The sequence below is a fragment of the Oculina patagonica genome, chromosome 14, assembly GCF_052425735.1.
Source record: "Oculina patagonica isolate OP01 chromosome 14, crgOcupat, whole genome shotgun sequence".
Lineage (NCBI taxonomy): Eukaryota > Metazoa > Cnidaria > Anthozoa > Scleractinia > Oculinidae > Oculina > Oculina patagonica.
The window spans coordinates 8,227,148-8,249,229 of NC_135771.1; the positions used below are offsets into that span (position 1 = coordinate 8,227,148).

General features: G+C 39.9%; 2 protein-coding genes across 2 annotated transcripts; one reads left to right on the top strand and one right to left on the bottom strand.

Moving 5' to 3' along the window:
• The first annotated feature begins 1 nt into the window (after position 1).
• Positions 2–3,975, top strand: LOC144638146 (phosphatidylinositol N-acetylglucosaminyltransferase subunit Q-like). The gene is made up of 3 exons (XM_078497340.1): positions 2–1,626; positions 2,310–2,564; positions 3,154–3,975. The coding sequence occupies exons 1-3, from the start codon at positions 315–317 to the stop codon at positions 3,438–3,440; spliced, it is 1,854 nt and encodes a 617-aa protein (XP_078353466.1). The 5' UTR covers positions 2–314; the 3' UTR covers positions 3,441–3,975.
• Positions 3,976–4,768: 793 nt separating this feature from the next.
• LOC144638171 (excitatory amino acid transporter 1-like) lies at positions 4,769–22,052 on the bottom strand. The gene is made up of 7 exons (XM_078497367.1): positions 21,435–22,052; positions 18,480–18,522; positions 16,751–17,085; positions 15,376–15,609; positions 8,657–8,851; positions 7,819–7,953; positions 4,769–7,343 (listed from the first exon to the last, which is right to left on the bottom strand). Exons 1-7 carry the CDS (start codon positions 21,920–21,922, stop codon positions 7,133–7,135), a joined length of 1,641 nt encoding a protein of 546 aa, XP_078353493.1. The 5' UTR covers positions 21,923–22,052; the 3' UTR covers positions 4,769–7,132.
• Between the last annotated feature and the right edge of the window lie 30 nt (positions 22,053–22,082).

Consider the following 22,082-nt stretch of genomic DNA (forward strand, 5'->3'; position numbering starts at 1 on the left):
TTGGGTGCAGCCATATTTTCTTGAGTGCTAAAATTTACAGCGATTCTGAGTTGCTAAAGGAAATTTGAAACGATTTTCATGCTGATAGCATCGAATTGGACTTTCTTCGATTAGATAAACACGACTAGGTCAACAAAAACAAACAGACGCCTCCCCCGGACACTCCCCCAAATTTGGAGTGTCCACGCGCGCTTGTTTCGGAATGCACGCGGACGGACTGGAAACAAAATCGCCAAACTCATCACCAGTCTCCTATCGTTCAATTCAAAGATGGCAGCTTCCATTGGTGTGGAGTGAAAAACAAGACAAGAAATATGAAAGTATTTTTTCCTAGTCATTGCCTGAGCGTAAAAAGTGGCTTCATCTTTGGATGGAAGAAAGATCAAGAAAACATTTTTGTCGCCGCGACTGTCGTTCATCTACCAGAAAACTCGGATTTGCAAAATATCTGTGAAGGAGCCGAACAGCTTTCTTTATCTATTCTTGGAGTCTGGCTTAACGAAAATCACGAAAAATCTTTTTCTGCAGTATTGGCGGCAGCGAAGACGGCTTTAGCTGATGAACTGATTATCTTACGCCTAGCAAGAAATTCCAATGCGCCTCTGTTGTACTTTGTTGGGGGCAAATTAAGACTGAATAGTTCTGTGGTGATTCTGTACAAACAGCCCTCTGGGAATGCCTTTTTGACTACCGGACCTCCAAACGTTAGTAACATCAAGTTTTGGAGACCGTCATCCTTGGGCCAAGAACAAAAGTCAACCACAGAATTGTCTGAAGTGCTTCTACTGCTTAATAAATCTCACAATGCAGAGGGCAGTATCCACAAATTGCTTGAAACGAAAAATCCTGGTGAAGCTTGGTTTTGTGGTGTCAACTTTTTCTACAACTGGGTTTTTAAGGTTTTTAGTAGCATTTTTGGTTTAGTGTCTCAAAGAAGAAAGCATGATCGCCCTATCTTGACAGAGATAGTCAAATTCTTGTCAAGCTTATCTGCTGTTTTCCTACAGTTATGCACACGTTTTAGGCAAGTGAAGGCATTGTGTATGTGTCTTGATCAGCCAAAAAGCCTAAAAGATGAACACGATGATTCAAAGGAGCCAAAAATGACATCAGATAAAGTGAACAAAAGTTTGGAGAAGGATACTAGAGTTCATGTATTTCCTGTGGTGTTGTTTGGCAGTTTACTGTGTACAATGGTGATCGACATTGTTCTAGGGCTTCTCGTCGTGTCATGGCTTTTTTCAAATGGTCATAACATGCGTGCCACAGATTTTATGATGGAAAAGACTGACACTGTTGTGGAATGGCTCAGCACATTGCTGGATTGGTTAAAAGGAGCGCCAGCCGGACTGAAACTGAACATACATCTGGCAGAGTATCTGAGCACATTCTTTCTGTACCACATTTATCTGTGGCAGATTTACCTGAATTATATTGAGCCTTATCTACAGGTCATTGTCAGCCTAATCATCATGTCTGGTTGTTTTGGAGTGACGTTCTTATTGTCTTTGGTGTCAGATGTCTTGTCACTGGTAACACTACATATCTACTGCTTTTATGTGTATGCTGCAAGGCTTTACAATTTCCAACTTCAGAAGTTGTTGACTCTGGCCAAACTATTCACAGGTTAGACAATCGTAATAGGGCACTTGTTCCCTTGAGGGGGCATTCCAATGTGAAAATATGTAAATTCTGAAAATAAGCTTTGGGCTTTTATTTGCTCAATGTGCAGTTTCAGAAAATATACATACCCACCCCATGGAAGGTCATAAAATTCCAAGGGGGTGGGGGTGTCAAAAGCCAAAAATTTTAAAGGAAAGTATATATGGGGCTTAACTGGAATTTCCAGGGGGATGGGGGGATTCAAACCAAAAAAATGTTCCATGTGAGGGGTATGGAAATTTTCTGAAACAACCCAATGTCGCATAATTTCAGGTGGGCTTAGTTTTTGGGGAGGGTCTATATATGGGGCTTATTTTTTATGTGGAAATTTGCACATCAAAAACATTTTGGGGGGGGGTTAGGGGAGGTGCGAACACACTTATTGCACCCCCTACATACAGCCTGGAATGTGAGATTTTAGGAAGCTTATTGTTGAAATTTTATAGTAGCTCAGCAGTAGAGGCATGATGGCTCAGACCCACAAACTTCATGGGCTCAAATCCTGTTTAATTTTCTTTTTATGTCTTTACTTTGCAACTTATGGTAATGTTTCTTGAACAGCATAGGTAAAGTTGTTGTGAGCTGGACAGATCTTTCTCTTTGATTTTAATCATAATCTTATTATTGTAATACATTACTTTTCCCAGGCAGAAAATGGAATGTTGAAAAGAATCAAGTGGACATTGTTCCATACAAAGCTGACAGACTGTTTATTGGAACTTTGTGCTTCACTGTCCTCCTGTTCCTTTTGCCGACAACTGCCATGTACTATGCTGTGTTTACAGCACTCCGACTTGTTGTATTATTTGTGAAAGGCATTGTTAGCAAAGCAATTGATATGATGAACAATCTCCCAGTGTTTGCATTGATAACGGCTTTTGTGAGGTCAGACTTGATACCAGGTACGTCATACATTTTGATCTCTATATACTGGTATTCTTAGTATACAAGGGCTCTTTATTATAGTTATGCTAGAAGGTACAGACTATAATAGGGATGCAGCTAAGATTTGAAATTGGTGGAAGTTTCTTTGCTACAGGACAGAGGCCACAATTCTTTTGGCTGGCACCAAGAATCAAGAAATCTGTGCTTGACTGAAAGCCGGCCAAAACCATAGCCAAATCTGACTGGCTGTTGAAAACTTGTTCATTTCTTCTACAATCTCTGGCACACACGCACAATCAAACCGGAATCAGGAATTCCTGGTTCGGGTTTGATTGTGTGCAGATGCCTTTGTTTGATTTACCCAGAGCTGTTGAGTGTTCGGTCACCATTGACCAAAAACAATCTGGCTCTGGGAACGAGACTGTGCGACAGGCAGGAACTAGTCAAGAAGAGGGATTCAAAACCTACCCAATTTCCCCATTTCCCACCTTTAATGGTGGTAAAATCCATGCAAATCTTCAAGGTTTAGAAGATTCATACTTCATGTAGGAATACCAAAGTAGAACGATATTTATTAAAACAATGTGTTGCCTTGATTCCTTACAGGAGGTGTAAAGTTTGAATTTCTCGACTCATCAGATTCTTCAGGAAGAGGACTTACCAAATTGCAGCGTTTCTTCAAAGGTATAACAGGTCCTTTGACAGTGGTGTGTCTGGCTCTCCACAATCAACCACTTCCTGTCGTGGACTTGTTACGATGCCAGTTGATTGACAGATACCCTGGACTTGGAGATTACAATCAAAATTGGCCATCTCTGCTTGGGAAATTAGCAAAAGGAGAATTGATTTATCCATGGGTGAAGTCAAGAAATTTTAGGAAGGAAGCAGCGTAGTAATGCTCAACTTACCTATAGTGCGAGTAGTACAGTCAACTCTCGCCTTGTGGACACCCCGCTATTGCAGACACTCGCTATTACGGACAAAATCCAGATCCCCAGCATAAGAGGTTAGACTGGAAATGACTCCTGCTATTACGGACTTTCGCTATAACGGACACTAAATGACGCCCTGAGTTGTCCGCTTTAACAAGAGTTGGCTGTAGTCCCTCATTTTTTTTGAGCATCTGAGAAATCTCTTTCACTCCTCACTTCTCCTGGTGTGAAGTAATTTTTTTGCACACTCACTTTCTCCACCGCAGAGGCCTTTTTTATAGTTTTGGTTAGGCTGGGAAATGGGGAGAGGTGAAAAGTAAGTGCATGGAGCCTTGAGAGAGAACATGAAAGCACGCAGGGAAAACTGGGTGTTTTGCTCTGACTTCCCACTGTTCCCCAGATCCCCCCTTTTTTTCACCATTTCCCCTCCACTAAAGGAAATTCCGGGGAAGAGAGAAACACACTCATTCTTGCCCACTTATAGCCTAGAATTTACCAGTGAGAATACATACTAGTTATGCAACGCTTTCGAGTGGTATACTATGGAATATCCCACGAGTCACTTGTATTTTCTCGGTATACACACGAGCCTTTAGGCGAGTGTGTATACCGAGAAAATACAAGTGACAAGTGGGATATTCCATAGTATACCACGAGAAAGTGTTGTGTAACTATTTTATACCATGCCATAGAAAATACGCTTACTAAATGTCGTCGAGAATACAATCGCAGCGCACGATGGGAAGGTTGGGTTGAATACCGTCGAATATACAACGGCTTTTCTGTATTCTGATTGGCTGTATTTTCTATGGCATGGTATAAAAAACTGTATTCATGTCAAGCAGAGTGCTGGAAGGCTTCAGGCCCCAGTTGTTCAAAAGGTGATAAAACTAGCCACCGGATAAATCACTATTCGGTGAGTAAGTGTAAACGAAACAAACTGCGCTATCTGCCTGGATATCTGTTGGAAAGCGTTATCCACCAGCTGGGTTGGTGTTCGTGGGGGGCAGCTATCGCATCGGCGGCGAACTGGGATGGATGGCGCAGTTTTCTGGCCGGCCTCAAGAGTCCTCATGGGCCCGATGAGGATAAGTAAGTGTCCACCTTTTGAGCAACTGGGCCCAGATATTTATCTCTTATGGGTCTTGAGGAAACAAAACTCAGTCTTTTCCTTGGGGCCAGTCATTAACTGCTTTTTGGCCTTGGTTTTGGTATTAAAATCATACATATACCGGTATTTTTTTGTACCTAATGGGTCGAACATCCATGGCAACAAAATAATACAAGGTCATTTGAATAATATTATTTGTTTTATTTAGCAAAAGCATCTTCTACAGTTTGTATTAAATTCTACTCTCTTTTAGTACACCTAATAAATTACTTTAAGCCGAAAAACTAACTTAACTATAATTTACAAGCTTGTCACACTATTAACCTAAATCCATACAGTCAACTTTCTCAAAAGTGAACACCCTCATCTTCAACGCCACTAGTCCACCTTAGAGAGATGTCTGCCTTAAAAGAGTTCAGTTACAGACAGATAAGTGAAATTTGTCCAGAACCTGTTAGCGAACCAAGTCCCCCTTAGAGAGGTGCCTGTCGTTCTTGGAGTTGTGCCCTCTTAGAGAGAGTTGACTGTAGCTAACTAAACTCTAAATATTTCACACTGTTAGACCTGTATTTTACTAACCAGAACTTATTTTTATGCTTCCCCAAAATACCGAAATTACCAAAACCAGGAAGACGACTTTAGTAAGTAACCCCAGTTGGAGGAGGGAGGGTATTTGGAGCTATTACTAGAAAACGAGTTGTAATATAAATGTTATAAACCTACCATAAAGCCTTATTTTTCAGCCAATAAACAAAAATCATTCAGAAAAGTTTCCGAAATAGACTTAAAACAGTGTTTACTTTGTTGCCTTGCGTCCGCTTCCAGTGTTATGTGCATAGCTATCTTTAATTTCTACATCCATCTTTCAACATCGTCTTTCGGCATTGTCTTTTGACTTGCTGTTTGAAATGAGCTTATCAAAACTGATGCATAGCGGTGTTGGTTTCATACAAATGAGCCCACAAGTTCAAAAGGCCATATTTGTGGGACGTGATTGGCGGATTTCGATCTGTATTGATTGTTAAGCTTGTCGACAGATGGATGTTGATAAAAAGCTGCTGTGCATGTAACACTTTGGATATGATTTACAATCCCTATTTTGACCTGGAAATATTCCAGCTTGTTACATGTATATAAATAAAGCATAAGTTTTACAGTTATCATTAAAATTATTAGCTTCAATGAAATGCATTTATATTATCTTGAATTATATACAAGATTCCACTAGGTAAAGCAAGTTGCATGTTTAAGTAATGTTTAATAAATGAGCAGCAGTGTTTTATCAAGTTTAAAACACGAGGCGCAGCCGAGTGTTTTAGAATTGATAAAACACAAACTGCAAATTTATTGAACGGCTTAAAAATCTTCTGATGTAGATCACCTCATTCTTGCACTAATATTTTGATTTGCGGTTATTTTGGCCTAGAAAATTGGACTTTACAGAGCTGAAAATAATTTTTTTCACTTGAATTGTGGTCAGACAGACTTTCACTCATTGTTGCTGTAAAATGATTTATGATAAAAAAATTGTCTTGACATTATGTCTGACCATACTTGTGATTTCGTCAGACGAGCAAATTTTGGTCAGCCGATGTCCGACTGTTATTTGCAGCCCTGCACTATGTATTTGTATACACACAGTGTAATATGGTTTGGTTTGGGCCGGGTGCAGATTTGCACTCTTGGATAATCAATAAAAAGCACCAGTTAGGAAAATTTTAAGTGATAATAAGTTTTACATTATTTCCAGTCGAATTATAAATGTACTGGGACCTGGGTTCCTTTCAGTTTTGGTCTCTTGGGTCTTACTTCTTTAGGGGCATTGAAACATTGGTAAATTCAAGACTTTTCTGTGAGCCCGACACTTTCTTAGCATTGCAAAAGAAATTGAGTCTCCACGATGGCATCCCACGATGGCATCCCACGATGGCATCCCAGAAACTGAAGGAACACTGAGCACATTACAAGCTTTCGAACAACCTGGGCCTAGGTGGCCATTAATTGCTGGCAGTCATTATCAGTACCATAAAATTGTGATAATAAGCCCTGGGCCTGTTTTTGTTAAAAGGTTTTTTTAGAAGGAAGTTTATTTCAAAAATGGTCAGGCTATATTAGAAAGGGACTTAGCATATGAAAACTTTTAGTTATGCGTGAGACTACTACTTATACTCTTCAAAAGCTGTTCAAACTAAATAATACGCCCACAAGCTTATATTCTTGGAAGGATTTTTGCATCTAAGATTTGAATAGACTGCAAAACGGTTGTTATTTCTCTTAAGTCATTAGAAAAAGGGCTTAGCGAAGACACAAACAGTTTTCACATTGGCTCCAGACTTCTCGCTTGAAGACCGAGCACGTTTGCAAAAGATACGACTGATTTGCAGTCTAAGATTTGAGGGGCTTATTTTTGCCATTGGTTGAAGGGGGTGAGGGTGGCATTCAAAACAGAATTATACAGTATTTATGTTACATCCAGTACTTTAGCATTAAATGTGAAGGCAGAACAAAAATTCCTACATAGAAAAGCAGCTCCAACAATATTTTAGAAGTTGGTAGCCCCCAGGGAAGGATCGCTGGCACGAACATCATTTGTTCCCTCAGTCTTGGGTGTGTATCTCTCAAACGGTTCCAAAGGAATGTCCTCTTCTCGTGCACTGTAGTCCATTGACATCAAGTCGTTTCGTGACAGATGCTCTACTATGCCAGCTCCATAAGCATCACCAATGACATTTACAGCAGTGCGGATACGATCCCTGTACAAAAGGGAATGAAAAAATTTTCACAAATTGCACACCATTGATGCCACGTAATCTCTGCACATATTGCAGACCTAGGATGCTAGATATTCTGTCTCTGTGAACATTGGAGACCTACAATGCAATATATGTCTAATAAAACTATTTATTTTGCAACATTTTCTTTTCCTTAATGCTGACTTTCCACTGATTTTGAATCATTGCGCAGTCAAGAGGAAATTATATGAAACCTGTTAAACTGGTCTTGCCGAATATAAATGTCAATGTGAGAAATTTGTACTCATTCCATGCGTTATTTATACTCCATGAAGTGGAATTAGATAATGCCATTATGTTACCTATCTGCACGCATTGCAGACTTATGATGCTAGATACTGTATCTCTCTGCATGGATTGCAGACCTATCATGCTAGCTGTTATTGATTTCTCTGCATGCTTTCAAACTATAACATAGAAAATTTGAGTTGCTTACAGAAACCAGTCCACAGCTAAGATAAGTCCAATGTCGTCAGTAGGCAGATTGACAGCCTGAAGGACAAGCACCATGGTAACTAGTCCTGCTTGTGGAATTCCCGCAGCACCAATAGAAGCTGCAGTGGCAGTGAAGCTACAAAACAATGTAACTGGCATTAATTCAACGTCTATTAAATAGATTTGGCCAAGCCTAAAAGCAGAGCTCCCCAGTTATATTATTTACTTTGCCGGTTAATTAAATCTGAATTAACTGACCATAGACAGAAAAATAATTAGGACTTGAGCCTGCGATCCAATGGAAAACCATGACCTGGTCAGTGGTCATCTTAAAAAAAAACAATGTGGCGTCGTTGAGCTCTACACCTGAGCCCACAATATGGTAATGTGATACTGGTCAGCAGATACCTTGTTTTGACAGCTATGAATTGACCAAGACATGATGTCCAATATCAAAGATGTAAGCCGCCACATGCATGTTGCGCAACGTCATCATACATAGAGCACATGCGCCTGCAAACCATACCGCTAGCCATGATGACCATGAAAAATCAAATGCATGGTTCTCCTATTTCTGAACATGCATGATTCTCCTATTTCTATGGTTATGGGGCTCCGTTCTGCCAGTACAGACAGACAGTCACACTGACACACAGACAGACAGAGACAGGCTAGCTAGTTATCAGAATTATAAAGATAACAAAGGTACATGTAAGTAATTTAACTGTCATAGGGAATAATTTATAGAAAGCTGATGTTTCAAGCATTAGCCTTTTGTCAGAGCCAAAAAAGGACAGACAGATGCATCTTGCCTCTCACTTCATTTGTTTTTTACTTACCATGTTGTTATTAACTGCCCAACATTTAGCGTAATGTTGTTGGCCTGGGCAATAAACACAGCAGCGACAGCCTCGTACAGAGCTGTACCATCCATATTGACTGTTGCACCAAGTGGCAGCACAAAACGGCTGATACGAGCGTCAACTTTGTTGTGCACCTCAAGGCAACGCATGGTAGTGGGAAGTGTCGCAGAACTAAGGAAGATCACAAGATGATTAAATGATTGTCTTGATAAATATGCTCAATCCCACCCACCTCCCCACCAACTCACCCACAGCAACCCATCCTTCTTACACCCTCCCAGGCTTAGCCCGGAGGAGGGGGTCCCTTTGAAAGAGAATAATTAAGGGCTGCTCACTGGAAATTTAAAAACCAGAATGTATCTTGGGGGGATGGGGGTGGGGGTTGGCTCAAAGTAATCCTTCTTAAGAGGGACCTGCTCTTAGGATCGCCTGTACATATGCAAGATAAATAAAATCGATTTTCTCATACTTTGTCAGGATAAACTCTTTTACTAACTTGTTTCAAAAATGTATCTTTGAGATTGTTTCGATTTTTATTTTTTTCGTCGAGACGACTCTTCGGATTTGGCCGCTCGAAGCGCCAAATTCGGCTCTAAATTACCACTTTTTTCGAAGGCGAGCATAAAAAATATAATCCGTAGCAGCAAAAGCTGGTACATAGTATTAAAATATCATCTTTCAACAGTTATTTAACGCTCTCAGATCCGAATAAAATTTAAATCTGAATTTTTATCAAATTTTCAAAATTATATGCTTCGGCCATGTTGCATCACGCTTAAATTTAGGTCAACTTCGTGAGCCAAAAAGTCAATCTGGTACATGGATAAGGCTGTCAAAACTATTTTTCTGAATAAAGGTATCATTTCATCTTCGATTTTATCCAAAAACTAGCCTGGGTAAATAAAACGGAAAAAATCGAGAGCGGCTGGAAAACTTGACACTTGAGCTAATTACTTGACATTTTGACCTTTCATGTTGCGATTGTTATCGCACAGATTGATCTAGAAAGTTCGACTTTGGGACTTATTCCCCGTCAAATAGTATTTTTAGTCTCCCAAATAACCGAGCGAAATCATTTATTATATTTTACAGTAAAAATAAGCCTCAAATGAACATTCTTAGCACGTTTATTTTGAGTTACAAATTCTGCAAATTACATCTGGCGGTTTGGCGAGGTCCGACAATGCACGCAATGAAAATATCAGTTTATAAATCACCATCGAGATAAATCTTCCTTAAAAATCGAAGAATAGATAGTAAACTAAATTAATAACACATTTTCCTACCTTTATCGAGCCTATTTTGACGAGAAGTGGTAACGTAAATGCGTCCATTCTACGAATCCATAAACTGTCGGCGAATGTTCTCCAGTTACATATTAACCACAGACACAGGGTACCCAAGCACCCCTTGAAGACTGGGCCGGGAGGTGGGGGATGGGTTTTGTACAATGTGTAAAGAAAAACGACTCAAAAAAAGAAAACGCTAAATTTAAAGGCTATAAAGCAAGTTATAGTGGACATTTTGCTTTAACAATGAAAAACTCTTTGCTTTCGGTCACTTTTCTTGTCCCCAGTTCTTTACTCTAAAAAGGTGCGACACAGGATAATATTTATAATGATAATCATCCTTAGTTTAGTTTTCCTTTTTTCTTTCCACCTGACACGATTGTGTTATCTTTGCCTTCAATAAATTAATTCGCATCTTGGGCAAATAGATACCTAACAAACTGTAGGAAAAATACCGCCGGTATTGGGAATTTTACATGCGCGTTCTCCGTAAATGCATTTTTTCTCTTCAACATGATAGATATCCTAAAATCAAGGAAGCATGTTTGTCCTCTTGTAGTTTCAAACACGCATTTCTTTGTCTAGTCTTTTGAAGGCAGTAACTGATTATTCTTACTTTCATTAACATCAGAAGCACAACCTTTTTTAGTACTGGAAATTTTTCATGCTTCGTTCAATAAAAGATTTTTTCGCCTTACACACAGGGGCCTGGGGACAAGTCAGTTTCACATATTAATTCACTTACAACAGTCACAAGCGAGGGCAAGCTCACTTAAAACAGCAATGTACTCTGCTTTGCGCTTGGAATTAAATCCCTCTGTAGAAATGTCAAAATAAATGCACACTGTATTGAGCATTGCAATACTGAGTTGCTTCAGCCGCTTTTCCCTGTACATGGCACAAAAATCAAGGTTGCCATACACGATTGGATGCCGCAACTGCACTTGTTCAAGTATAGCTTGCCGTGTGTCGTCCATCATCTGCTTTTCTTCTGCTGCTCTGATGTCAAAGCCAGGCATTCGTGCACATCATTGAGAATTCCTTACAAGATTCCTCTGCAGTTGTACGCATCATGGAGCACACTCTGCGCACACTAAAATCCGAGCATCCCGAGATAACATTTGCCTTAATTCGTCAGGACTATGCTGGGTGTTACCATAACTCAGTCTTGCTGGCAACATGCAGTTTAATGCAGACCAAAACGGGTGTAAGCGTTCACCGAGTTGACTTCAGCGACCCCCAAGGCGGGAAAGGTGCCTGCGACAGAAAGGCGGCCACAATTAAGGCCCACATCAGACGACACATCAACGAAGGCCATGATGTGCAGAACGCCAAAGATTTCATAGACGCCATGTTGTCTAACGGAGGGATAAATGGTGTACGGACTGTCCATGTTGATGTGGGCGATGAAGGAGGGTGTATTCCTCCCGAAGTAAAGCTAGCTGGAGTAAGTTGCCTGAATAACTTTCAGTATAGCGAGCAAGGAGTAACTGTCTGGAGAGCGTTTGAAGTCGGACATGCGAGACTAATCGATCAAAGCCAAATTGAAGGTACGTATAGCTTGCACGGCGTACCAGTAATTCAAGATTTTTGGTGTTTTATTTTTTTATTCTTGTAATGCCCAAAAGAAACGGTTTCTATTTGTTATTAAATTCCGATGGCTAGAATAGTTATCTAACATATGGTTACGCTTTAATATTCACAACAAGGTGTTTGAGGAACTCTGATAACTCTGAAAACTTTCAAATTGCTGGCTGAATGACAACATTTTTAATAGCTTATCTAGTTCCTGAGTTTAAACCCATTTATCAGCACTTTTTGCCTGACTATACCGGTAGATGATTGATTGATTGTTTTAGCAAGATATAAAGTAATTAACATGCATGCCTTATATCATCTCAGAAACGAGATTTCAGGTCAGTTGGAGAAAATAAATTAATATTAAGAGAGTATTTTCTTTAACTGAGAGGCGCAGTGGCCTAATGGTTAGCGCGCTCGCCTCTGAGTCGAACGGCTCGGGTTCGAGCCCTGGCAGGGGTGCTGCGTTGTGCTCTCTCCACAAGGTACATCTATCCACCCAGCTGTATAAATGGGTAACGGCAAATTTACTGCTGGGGGTAACCCCGCAATGGACTTGCATCCCATCCAGGGGGAGTAGCAATACTCCTAGTCGCTTAATGTAACAAAAACCGGGATAAACTCCGACTATTTACGGGCCACTTGGCTCGGACACAGACTTTACCTTAACCTTATTTTCTATAATAAATCCTGAGTTTGAAAAAGTTTGTCAACTTACAACTTTCAACGCAAACTAAACGCAGAGTACATTGCTGTTTTAAGTGAGCGTGCCCTCGCTTGTGACTGTTGTAAGTGAATTAATATGTGAAACTGACTTGTCCCCAGGCCCCTGTGTGTAAGGCGAAAAAATCTTTTATTGAACGAAGCATGAAAAATTTCCAGTACTAAAAAAGGTTGTGCTTCTGATGTTAGTGAAAGTAAGAATAATCAGTTACTGCCTTCAAAAGACTAGACAAAGAAATGCGTGTTTGAAATTCTGTCTTGATTTAATAAAAGGTGGCTACAGTCTGGCTGTCAAGAAAATTGAATGGGGTTGAGATTTTTTTTTTTTTTTTTTTTTTTTTTTTTAAGGACATGGGAGATTATTTGGCTTACTTTCAGTGGAAATGAAGTGCTTTCAATTTTGTACTCATGGCTTTTATCCCTTCTACCTACCTACCCCCCCACCCCCCCTTCCATTTACTTTTGGTTAGTTTACCCAGGCTCCAACTCGCCATATCTACCGAACTTTGAATTCTAATGGCGCGCGCTGACTTGTAGAACAGAGGTGATCTAGTTTTTCATTTTGCTGTCTAAAGGAAGTTTGCCGGAGGACATCATTAAGTCCTATGAAGGTGGAAGTCTAACGATTTGCAAGTTTTGCGTCGGCTGTTATTGTACCTTAGAACAAAGCTTTAACGGGTTGAACTCTTGACTCGGTACAGTTTTGCTAGGTACAAATAGCGTTGTGCTTGCTTTAGACGGCAAAGGTCTTCAGCCACATCAACTAGGACTCGGAACTAGACTTTAGGGCTGATTTGAAGGCGGTCATGGCGATATTCGGCTTGAACTCTTCCTTGGTTGTAATGTCCGGGGGTATTGGTTCCCTTTATAACGATTTTTCCCTTTATAACGATTTTTTCCACATCCGGGGTATTACATTGTGAATAAGATGGAAAGGTTGCAAAGAGCGCAGCTGATGGTCGAAAGGAAATCACTTCAAACCCTTATGTGAGTAGAATTCTCTTCATTTGATGATTATTTTGCCGTTTGGCTAAGCTAGCAATCAGAGCGGCCTGTGATTCGATAGTCAGCAGCAATTCGATATGCGGGGTTTCCGGCCGTGAATTGACATGAACTATGACCGAATGGTCTCGCTGAGTCATGAATTATTTAGTTATTTTAATCCCGAATTCGTTGAAAATGAAGCGATCGTCGATGTAAAATGCTTTCTGATAGTTCATTTTAGACCATGCATGGATTTAGAAAGCTTCAGTCCATCTCTCGCTCCGGCGCTTTAAAAATTTGTTTTCATTTGATGTTATTTCATGTTGTAAACAAGTTAATTAAATTGGTAGAATTCATGATTTGAACAAAATGCCGTAAATGCAGTATTTTTGGTTCATAAAGAGATTCATTAGAGTAATTTACGTTGAACATGAGCTATAACTAGTCGATTCATTCAAAGCTTCTTGCAAAAATATGTCTTTAGAACTAGAGCTGTGTCAAAATCTTTAGACACCTTTTATTAAATCAAGACAGAATTACAAGAGGACAAACATGCTTCCTTGATTTTAGGATATCTATCATGTTAAAGAGAAAAAATGCATTTACGGAGAACACGCATGTAAAATTCCCAATACCGGCGGTATTTTTCCTACAGTTTGTTAGGTATCTATTTGCCCAAGATGCGAATTAATTTATTGAAGGCAAAGATAACACAATCGTGTCAGGTGGAAAGAAAAAAGGAAAACTAAACTAAGGATGATTATCATTATAAATATTATCCTGTGTCGCACCTTTTTAGAGTTTTTTCATTGTTAAAGCAAAATGTCCACTATAACTTGCTTTATAGCCTTTAAATTTAGCGTTTTCTTTTTTTGAGTCGTTTTTCTTTACACATTGTACAAAACCCATCCCCCACCTCCCGGCCCAGTCTTCAAGGGGTGCTTGGGTACCCTGTGTCTGTGGTTAATATGTAACTTGAGAACATTCGCCGACAGTTTATGGATTTGTAGAATGGACGCATTTACGTTACCACTTCTCGTCAAAATAGGCTCGATAAAGGTAGGAAAATGTGTTATTAATTTAGTTTACTATCTATGCTTCGATTTTTAAGGAAGATTTATCTCGGTGGTGATTTATAAACTGATATTTTCATTGCGTGCATTGTCGGACCTCGCCAAACCGCCAGATGTAATTTGCAGAATTTGTAACTCAAAATAAACGTGCTAAGAATGTTCATTTGAGGCTTATTTTTACTGTAAAATATAATAAATGAATTCTCTCGGCTATTTGGGAGACTAAAAATACTATTTGACGGGGGATAAGACCCAAATTCGAACTTTTTTAGATCAATCTGTGCGATAACAATCGCAACATGAAAGGTCAAACCGCCAAGTAATTAGCTCAAGTATCATATTTTCAAGCCGCTCTCGATTTTTTCCGTTTTATTTACCTAATCTAGTTTTTGGATAAAATCGAAGATGAAGTGATACCTTTATTCAGAAAAATAGTTTTGACAGCCTAATCCATGTACCAGATTGACTTTTTGGCTCACGAAGTTAACCTAAATTTAAGCGTGATGCAACATGGCCGAAGCGTATAATTTTGAAAATTTGATAAAAATTCAAATTTAAATTTTATTCGGATCTGAGAGCGTTAAATAACTGTTGAAAGATGATATTTTAATACTATGTACCAGCCTTTGCTGCTACGGATCATATTTTTTTATGCTCGCCTTCGAAAAATGTGGTAATTTAGAGCCGAATTTGGCGCTTCGAGCGGCCAAATCCGAAGAGTCGTCTCGACGAAAAAAATTAAAATCGAAACAATCTCAAAGATACATTTTTGAAACAAGTTAGTAAAAGCCTTTATCCTGACAAAGTTTGAGAAAATCGATTTTATTTATCTTGCATATGTACAGGCGATCCTAAGAGCAGGTCCCTCTTAAGACTAAAGAGGTACCAAATATAGACCACTAACATGCGATGAAACAACTCCCTAAGTGTCATAGATGACCCAACCCACCCACCCTCAGTACCAAGCTGGCAACCCCTGCCAGCTTCTCAACCCGAGCCACTCAGTGTGTGCTAATTTAGTGAGCACACACTGCTTTACAATTCATACCTTGAGGAAGTTCCAAAAGCAGTGATAATGGCATCTCTCAAACCAATAAAGTATCTGATAGGGTTCTTGCGCACTGCTATCAAATACAGCAATGGTATGATGATAAGCGCATGGATCAGTAAACCGGTTATCACTGTTGCCATATATAATCCAACCATATTTAGTGACTCCACAATGTCTTTCATAGCTGCCACTTTTGCTGCTATTAAACTGCAAATACCAATCGGTGAAACCCTGATAACAAAGATGTTGAAATAAAATTTGAGTCACATTGAGAAGAACTTAAAGTTACAAGTATATATTATAGTCATATAATATTATTATACAGTTGAACATTTGCTAAGAAGGAGCTCCTGTGGACTGACTCCCCCATATCCATATATAGGCAGATACTTATTGCGGTTTCCAGTGATATGCGAACACTGAAATTCAATCCTCAACCAACTATTTATGTTTTTTGTTGCCGTCAATCATCTAAGTGGACCTCTCAAGAAACAGAAGTTCACTTCAACTACATGTAGGTCAAAGGTCAAGTCTGTCAGTTTCAGGGATAAGTCGCCCACCCCTCTCCCATATCAGAGTTTGTGACCCACAGCTTATGGGACTAATTATTGTAGTTTCACAAGCATGAATAAGCCAAGTGGTAGGGAATGAATTTGTTACTCCCCCTGGGACCCTGGGTAGGATTCTAGTTTATTCCAGGTTATACCCCCACCCCCCACAGGGGCGGATCCAGGATTTTTCAAAGGGGGGTGGCTGTTTACCGATATTTTTGTTAACTATCTTGTTTAAGCCCCAGGTTTTTTATGGGGATGGGGGGAGGGATATCAAGGTTTTAGACAGGATTTTGAAAGTGGGAGTCCAAAGCTGCCTTAAAATATATTTGGGACAGAAACTCTAGTTCTTATGAACAGTGATTGAAATTTGAAGCTGACAAGCCACGAACTTACACGAAAGAACAGATATGCGTTGTTTTGTTTTGAAAGCTAAAAGGAATGTAATTTCTTAAAATTATACACACATGTTTTGTTCCATTAAGCACAGAAGTTCGTACAACAGGCTTCAAAAATCCTGTATTTCGAAAGAGTGGCTGTCCTCAACTTTGAATGGCCGCTTATTTTCTATTTTAATGTGTTTATTTTCATTTTTCTGGTGGATCAAAGGGGGTGGCTAGCCACCCAATCCACCCCCCTGGATCCGCCCCTGCCCCAGATCACAGCACACGCACAGTGACCCATGCCAGACATTGAAGTGCTCAAACCAGGACTATTTGGTATGGAGTCCAACACATTTCCCTGGCGAGAAAAGGTGCCTTTCCCTCAGCCTACTATCAACATACATGTACAAAAAAGTCCGACCTGAGCAGAAGACTTACCACATAACCAAAGCTACCATCTTCATAATCACTTCATTCAGAGCTTCAAAGAAAGCTTTGAGGGGCATTCCTCGCTCGCCAATTCTTCCCAAAACAATTCCAAACACAATAGAAAACACCACAAGACCCAAAACATTAATTGAACCTTTAGGATCAACTTGCATTCCAGCAGGGACAGTCTTGGAACCTTCGCTGACCATTTTTTTCTCGGTCGTCATGTTATATGTTCCATTGATAACCATATCCTTCAACTCGTCATCTGTGTACTTTGACCGGTCTATTGATACATTAACATATTTCCATTTTGGTTCATCGATGGTGTATTTGGTTTTTTTCTGGAAGATAAATTTTACTGAACTGAAGCAAATGCACAAGGATGGAAACCCAATCATGATTTTTTTGTTTTGTTTAATGACAACCAGACCACATCATTTAATACATTTATACTTAATTTTACTGTCCAAACCCAAACTCTTTTAACCCTCTGACGTACAAGGGGGGTGGATGTCATTTTGTAGAGTAAGCGACAGGCTTTCTACTCAGTGCAAAATAGGATCGCTGCTCCTTAATAGAACAAAAACTCTGGGGAGGGGTTCCATCCCCCACCTTCCCCTTGTAGGATGGTGGGGGTATGAACTTGCTTGTATGTCCGAGGGTTAAATGTATTTCTAACTGTAGTTCTAGGAAATATTCATACCCACCCCAAGGATGGGTAAAGAAAGCTCTGCAGGGAGATGGAGGAGGACATGGGGGTACCCTGAACACCACAACACCGCAACAAAAATACATAAACACCGCAATAAAATTTGATGAAAAACACGGTCACCGCAATATAGTCAAGTTACTTATAAATGAAAACAGCTTGGAATTGGCAACTAATAAAACCATATAAACAGTATTTTACTGCATTTAATTTAATTTAATTTCATGGCATGTGCTTTTAACAAAAAGGACGGATTAACGAAGATATTAGAGCTAAATTTTGTTCTGTTACACTGCTAATAATTTTGTTTCACCGAACACCGTAGGTTTAAAAACACAAACATTGCACACCGTAGTGTTTGAGATCACCACTACACCGCAAGATGGGATTTATTCACCGCAAAAAATAAGCAACACCACAAACCCCCATGTCCCTCTCAAATGTCATGGTCTTTAAACTGGAATTTCCAGAAGAGGTTGCTGGGTTGGGGAGGGGGGGGGGGGTTTAAACCAATAAACCTTCAAGCGAGGGGTATGGATATTTTCTAGAAAAACACAATACTAAAAAAACATTTACTAGAAATTATCAAATGCTATGAATTTTCCAATATTTGACAGAAGTCCTTCATGTACAGCGGTTAACAGCTGTACATGTGGCAAATACTGAAGACTGTGCCTGAAAATGATGTAACCTGTACCACATACCATGCAAGGGGTGTCGAATGGTAAATGCGAAACTTTGCAAGACGGCGAGACTGATATCTTTTCTGCGAGCCCGAGACCTTTTGAGAGCTTTTTAGCCTTGCAAAAGAAATCGAGACTCCGAGAAGGCGTCAAAGATGACAAGACTCTTGAAATTTGGCTAAAATTTTGCGAGACACGCATTTTTTGAAGGACCATTCACCACCCCTCATGCAGAAATGATTTTGCACTGAATTTTCTCTTATAATTTGTCAGTAAATTTTGAGTGTTATTGTACAAACCAAATTGACCACATTTCCCCCTGATCTATACAAATAACAAATACCTGCTGAAAGGTTGCTGCAACAATGTTGCTGGGAAAACAGCTCCTATAAAAGGAAATTGAAAAAAAAAACATTACTGTCAGGAGAAATTGGGGAAAAATTTCCCAGGGGGGTACTCCAGCTTGTAAATGACGAGGATGATCAAATGGAGGCAAAACTCAGGACCCAAAACAATCCCTTAGTCTTCCGACATTACCCAAAATCCCTGGACCAAAAATGATCCCCCAAAAAATCTCTTGTCAAGTTACCCCTAAATTGCCAGGAGGGGCAATAATATATAACACAAAGAAAACCATAAAAAATTGAATGCTTGTGTTTGACTATTCATCATACCTTAAATACACCAAGGCCGCGCCAAGGCACTTTAGTTCGTTTTCAATACCCAATAAAATCTCCTATTTAAATCAAGTCACCCCCCAAAAAATACTTGCCAAATTTTCCAACCCAAAAAATCCCGGAATCGAAAATTTCATCCCCGTCATTTACAAGCCGGAGTACCCCCCACCCCTCTGGGAAAAATTTTGGTAACAATGCATAGTATTTTTAAGCGGAAATAGCTCAAATATGTAGGAACTGCTCATGCACAGTAAGGGTGGGAGCTGGGAGTAAAAGGAATGGATCACTAAATGAAAGTGAATTAAGGAAATAATGATTTTGGTCTTTTGGTCTTGAAGTTGTATGACTTGTGTAAATTAATACAAGCAAAATAGCAGTTTAGTCTGGGATAGGGTATAGAAATCAGAGAGCTTTGGTCTAGAATAGGGTATCATTTGTTGGGAAACTGATCAATAGTATGAATAGGAATAGAAACTCACAAAAGAAAGCGGCTTTCCTAAATGAACCATATTTACTCGATTAAGCGCCGCCCCCGAATAAGCGCGGCAGTCCCGATGCGGTGCTTATTCCAGAAATTCCGTTTAACCAAAAAGAGCACTACAAAGCAACGCTGAAACAAACTTGGACATTTCTTTCCATCAAAAGCGATGTTTTGCAGTTGAAAGTAATTGTTTTACCGCTCGCCCATTAGTTTTCTATCCAACATTCTTACAATACGTTGTTCTGTAAATGTTGTGAAGGCCGCAAACTTTTCTAGGAAAGCTAGCACCACTTCTCCTTGAGCAAGAGAGACTAATACTGACAATCAAAAGATGCTATTTTCAATTACTGTAAAATATTAAATTATTTGTGGGTCCAAATTTTAAATAAGCGCTGCCCTCAAAATATAAGCGCCGCCCTCGAATTAGCGCCGCCCTTGAGGCGCGAAAAATTTAATAAGCGCCGCCATGCTTATTCGAGTAAATACGGTAACTGAAATCATCGCACACTCATATATAGCGATAGAGTTCTAAAAAAAAGCAAGTCTGGGATAAGGTAGGGATTTTTGGTGTCTTGTCCAGTTGAGTATAGGGTTGCAAATTCAGCTAGACATGGTCTGGCATACGATAAGGGTTTTAGAGCCCCAGTGGCACACCCCCACCCAAAAATATACAAAGTAAACCCCCCCCCCCGTCTCGGCGAATCGGCGTGTTTCACCATTCGCTTCCCCTTGGCCTAAACTCCAATAAAATGGAAACATAGAACAATGTGCCAAATATAAGAAAGCTTGCTCATATTAGTTTGTAAGCAGTTCGTTTGAACCCGGGGGGGGGGGGTACTCCCATAAATTTCGGATAGGGGTGTGTCGTCCAGGTTCTTAAACCCTGACCCTATTTAAGGAGAATTTACTTATTACTTATCCTCATCGGGCCCATGAGGACTCTTGAGGCAGGGAGGAGTAGAAATCCGGGGGGGGGGTACTCCCATAAATTTCGGATAGGGGTGTGCCGCCAAGGTTCTTAAACCCTTACCCTGTTTAAGGATAAAGAAAGCGAAAATTGATACCCTTTTTAAGGCCCAAAACTGAAAAATGACACCCTATTCAAGGGAAGAAGAAACATTCCGTGACGACGCAAATAACGGCTAACCGTGCACAATCAAACTCACTTTACTAACACTTGAACGGATGCCTTTTTACGTTTAGCTGAGCGTTTTTTTAGCTGATAGAATTTAGGTACCCTATCTAAGGATCACACTGGGAACACATTGCCAAAAGGAGCAAAAAAGATACCCTATTTATAAAGGACTGAGAACCTCCAAAACCATACCCTATCGGGCGGCACATACCTATATAGCCTATATATGGGAGTACCCCCCCCCCCCCCCCGGGCGTTTGAAGCGTGTCGAGAAACCTCCCTGCGGGCGTCTTTATTAGCAGGAAGGAAAAAAAAATAAGGTTCGTACTTCAGTGCAAACTGGTTGAGTACGAAATTAAAATAGCGTGAGACCGTGAGTACGAAACGATTTAGAATTCCAATCGTGAATTCGTCTTTCGCTAACGTTTTTATAAACTGGTCTAAAATCAAACAAACGTCAAAATAATGGCTTAAAATTTTGCGAAAAATATGCTGATCTCTGATCAAGTAAACCATTTATATGCATAAGAACTTACGAAACAGATTATATTTCGAAAATTTGTCTCATGCGCTGAAATCGACGAGGTTTCGATATTCCGTCTATGTTTACAAACAAAAAACGCGCGAACAAAAAAACTTGCTGAAACTTGATCGATGCTATAAAATACCCTTCCTTTGTCACGTTAGGTAGATGAGATTTCAAAATCGAAAGAATATCATTTTAATTTGATGTTAAGCTTGTAAGACTGCAAGATCTTCAATATGTCATACAAACACGAACACTCGACCTTTTGTCAACAGAACACGTAGTTGACCTGCGAAGCTAAATTGAATGAACGAAAACAAACAATAGAAAAATACGAGATCTGTGATAAATAGGGATGCCGTTAACACCTGAATGAGAGCGTAAGGTGACGGTTTAACCACGGGGAATCTCTTGTAACAATCGACCAGCTTATTAAATTATGAATTTTATACTATAAATCTTTGTGCATTTGACGTTACCTGATGAGATCCAAGAAAGCATCAAGTGTTCGAATGGGTTGTACTTCTTTGTTACCCTCGTCTTCTGTGCTCTTTCCGGGTCGAATGCTCACTACCAAGACAATCCCAAGAATTACTGCAAGGATAGTGGTCGATAGATAATACACAAGTGCTCGCCTTCCAACGCGTCCGGTAGCTTTTGCATCAAGAGAAGCTAACGCACAAATCAGACTCGCCACAATCAATGGCAGGATCAACATTTTCAGCATGTTCATGAACAGTTCGCCGGCAAACCCGATCAACATGAGCACAGTTTTCTTGTCTTCCATATCTTCGATTTCATTCACGGGGCCATTGACGAGAGCGCCGATCACGAAGCCAATAATCACGCCAATGATTATAAGAACGAGCAGCAAGTCGTTTCGAACTCGCCGCATGAACGCCGAACAACAACGACCACACTTGCTCCCTCCTTCTTTAAAACGTCCACGACCGCTGCCTTTTCCCATTATCACTGCCAAAATAAAACGACTTTTAATCGTTTGATTGCTGCGAGCTGGCCCTTTCAATATAAATTTCCTCAAAGCGATCCAAGTATTCAGTATTGAATGAAAAGCACGCAAAAATGTATGTGTGGCTTACTAATGTCGTTTGCAACGCCTTTTGATT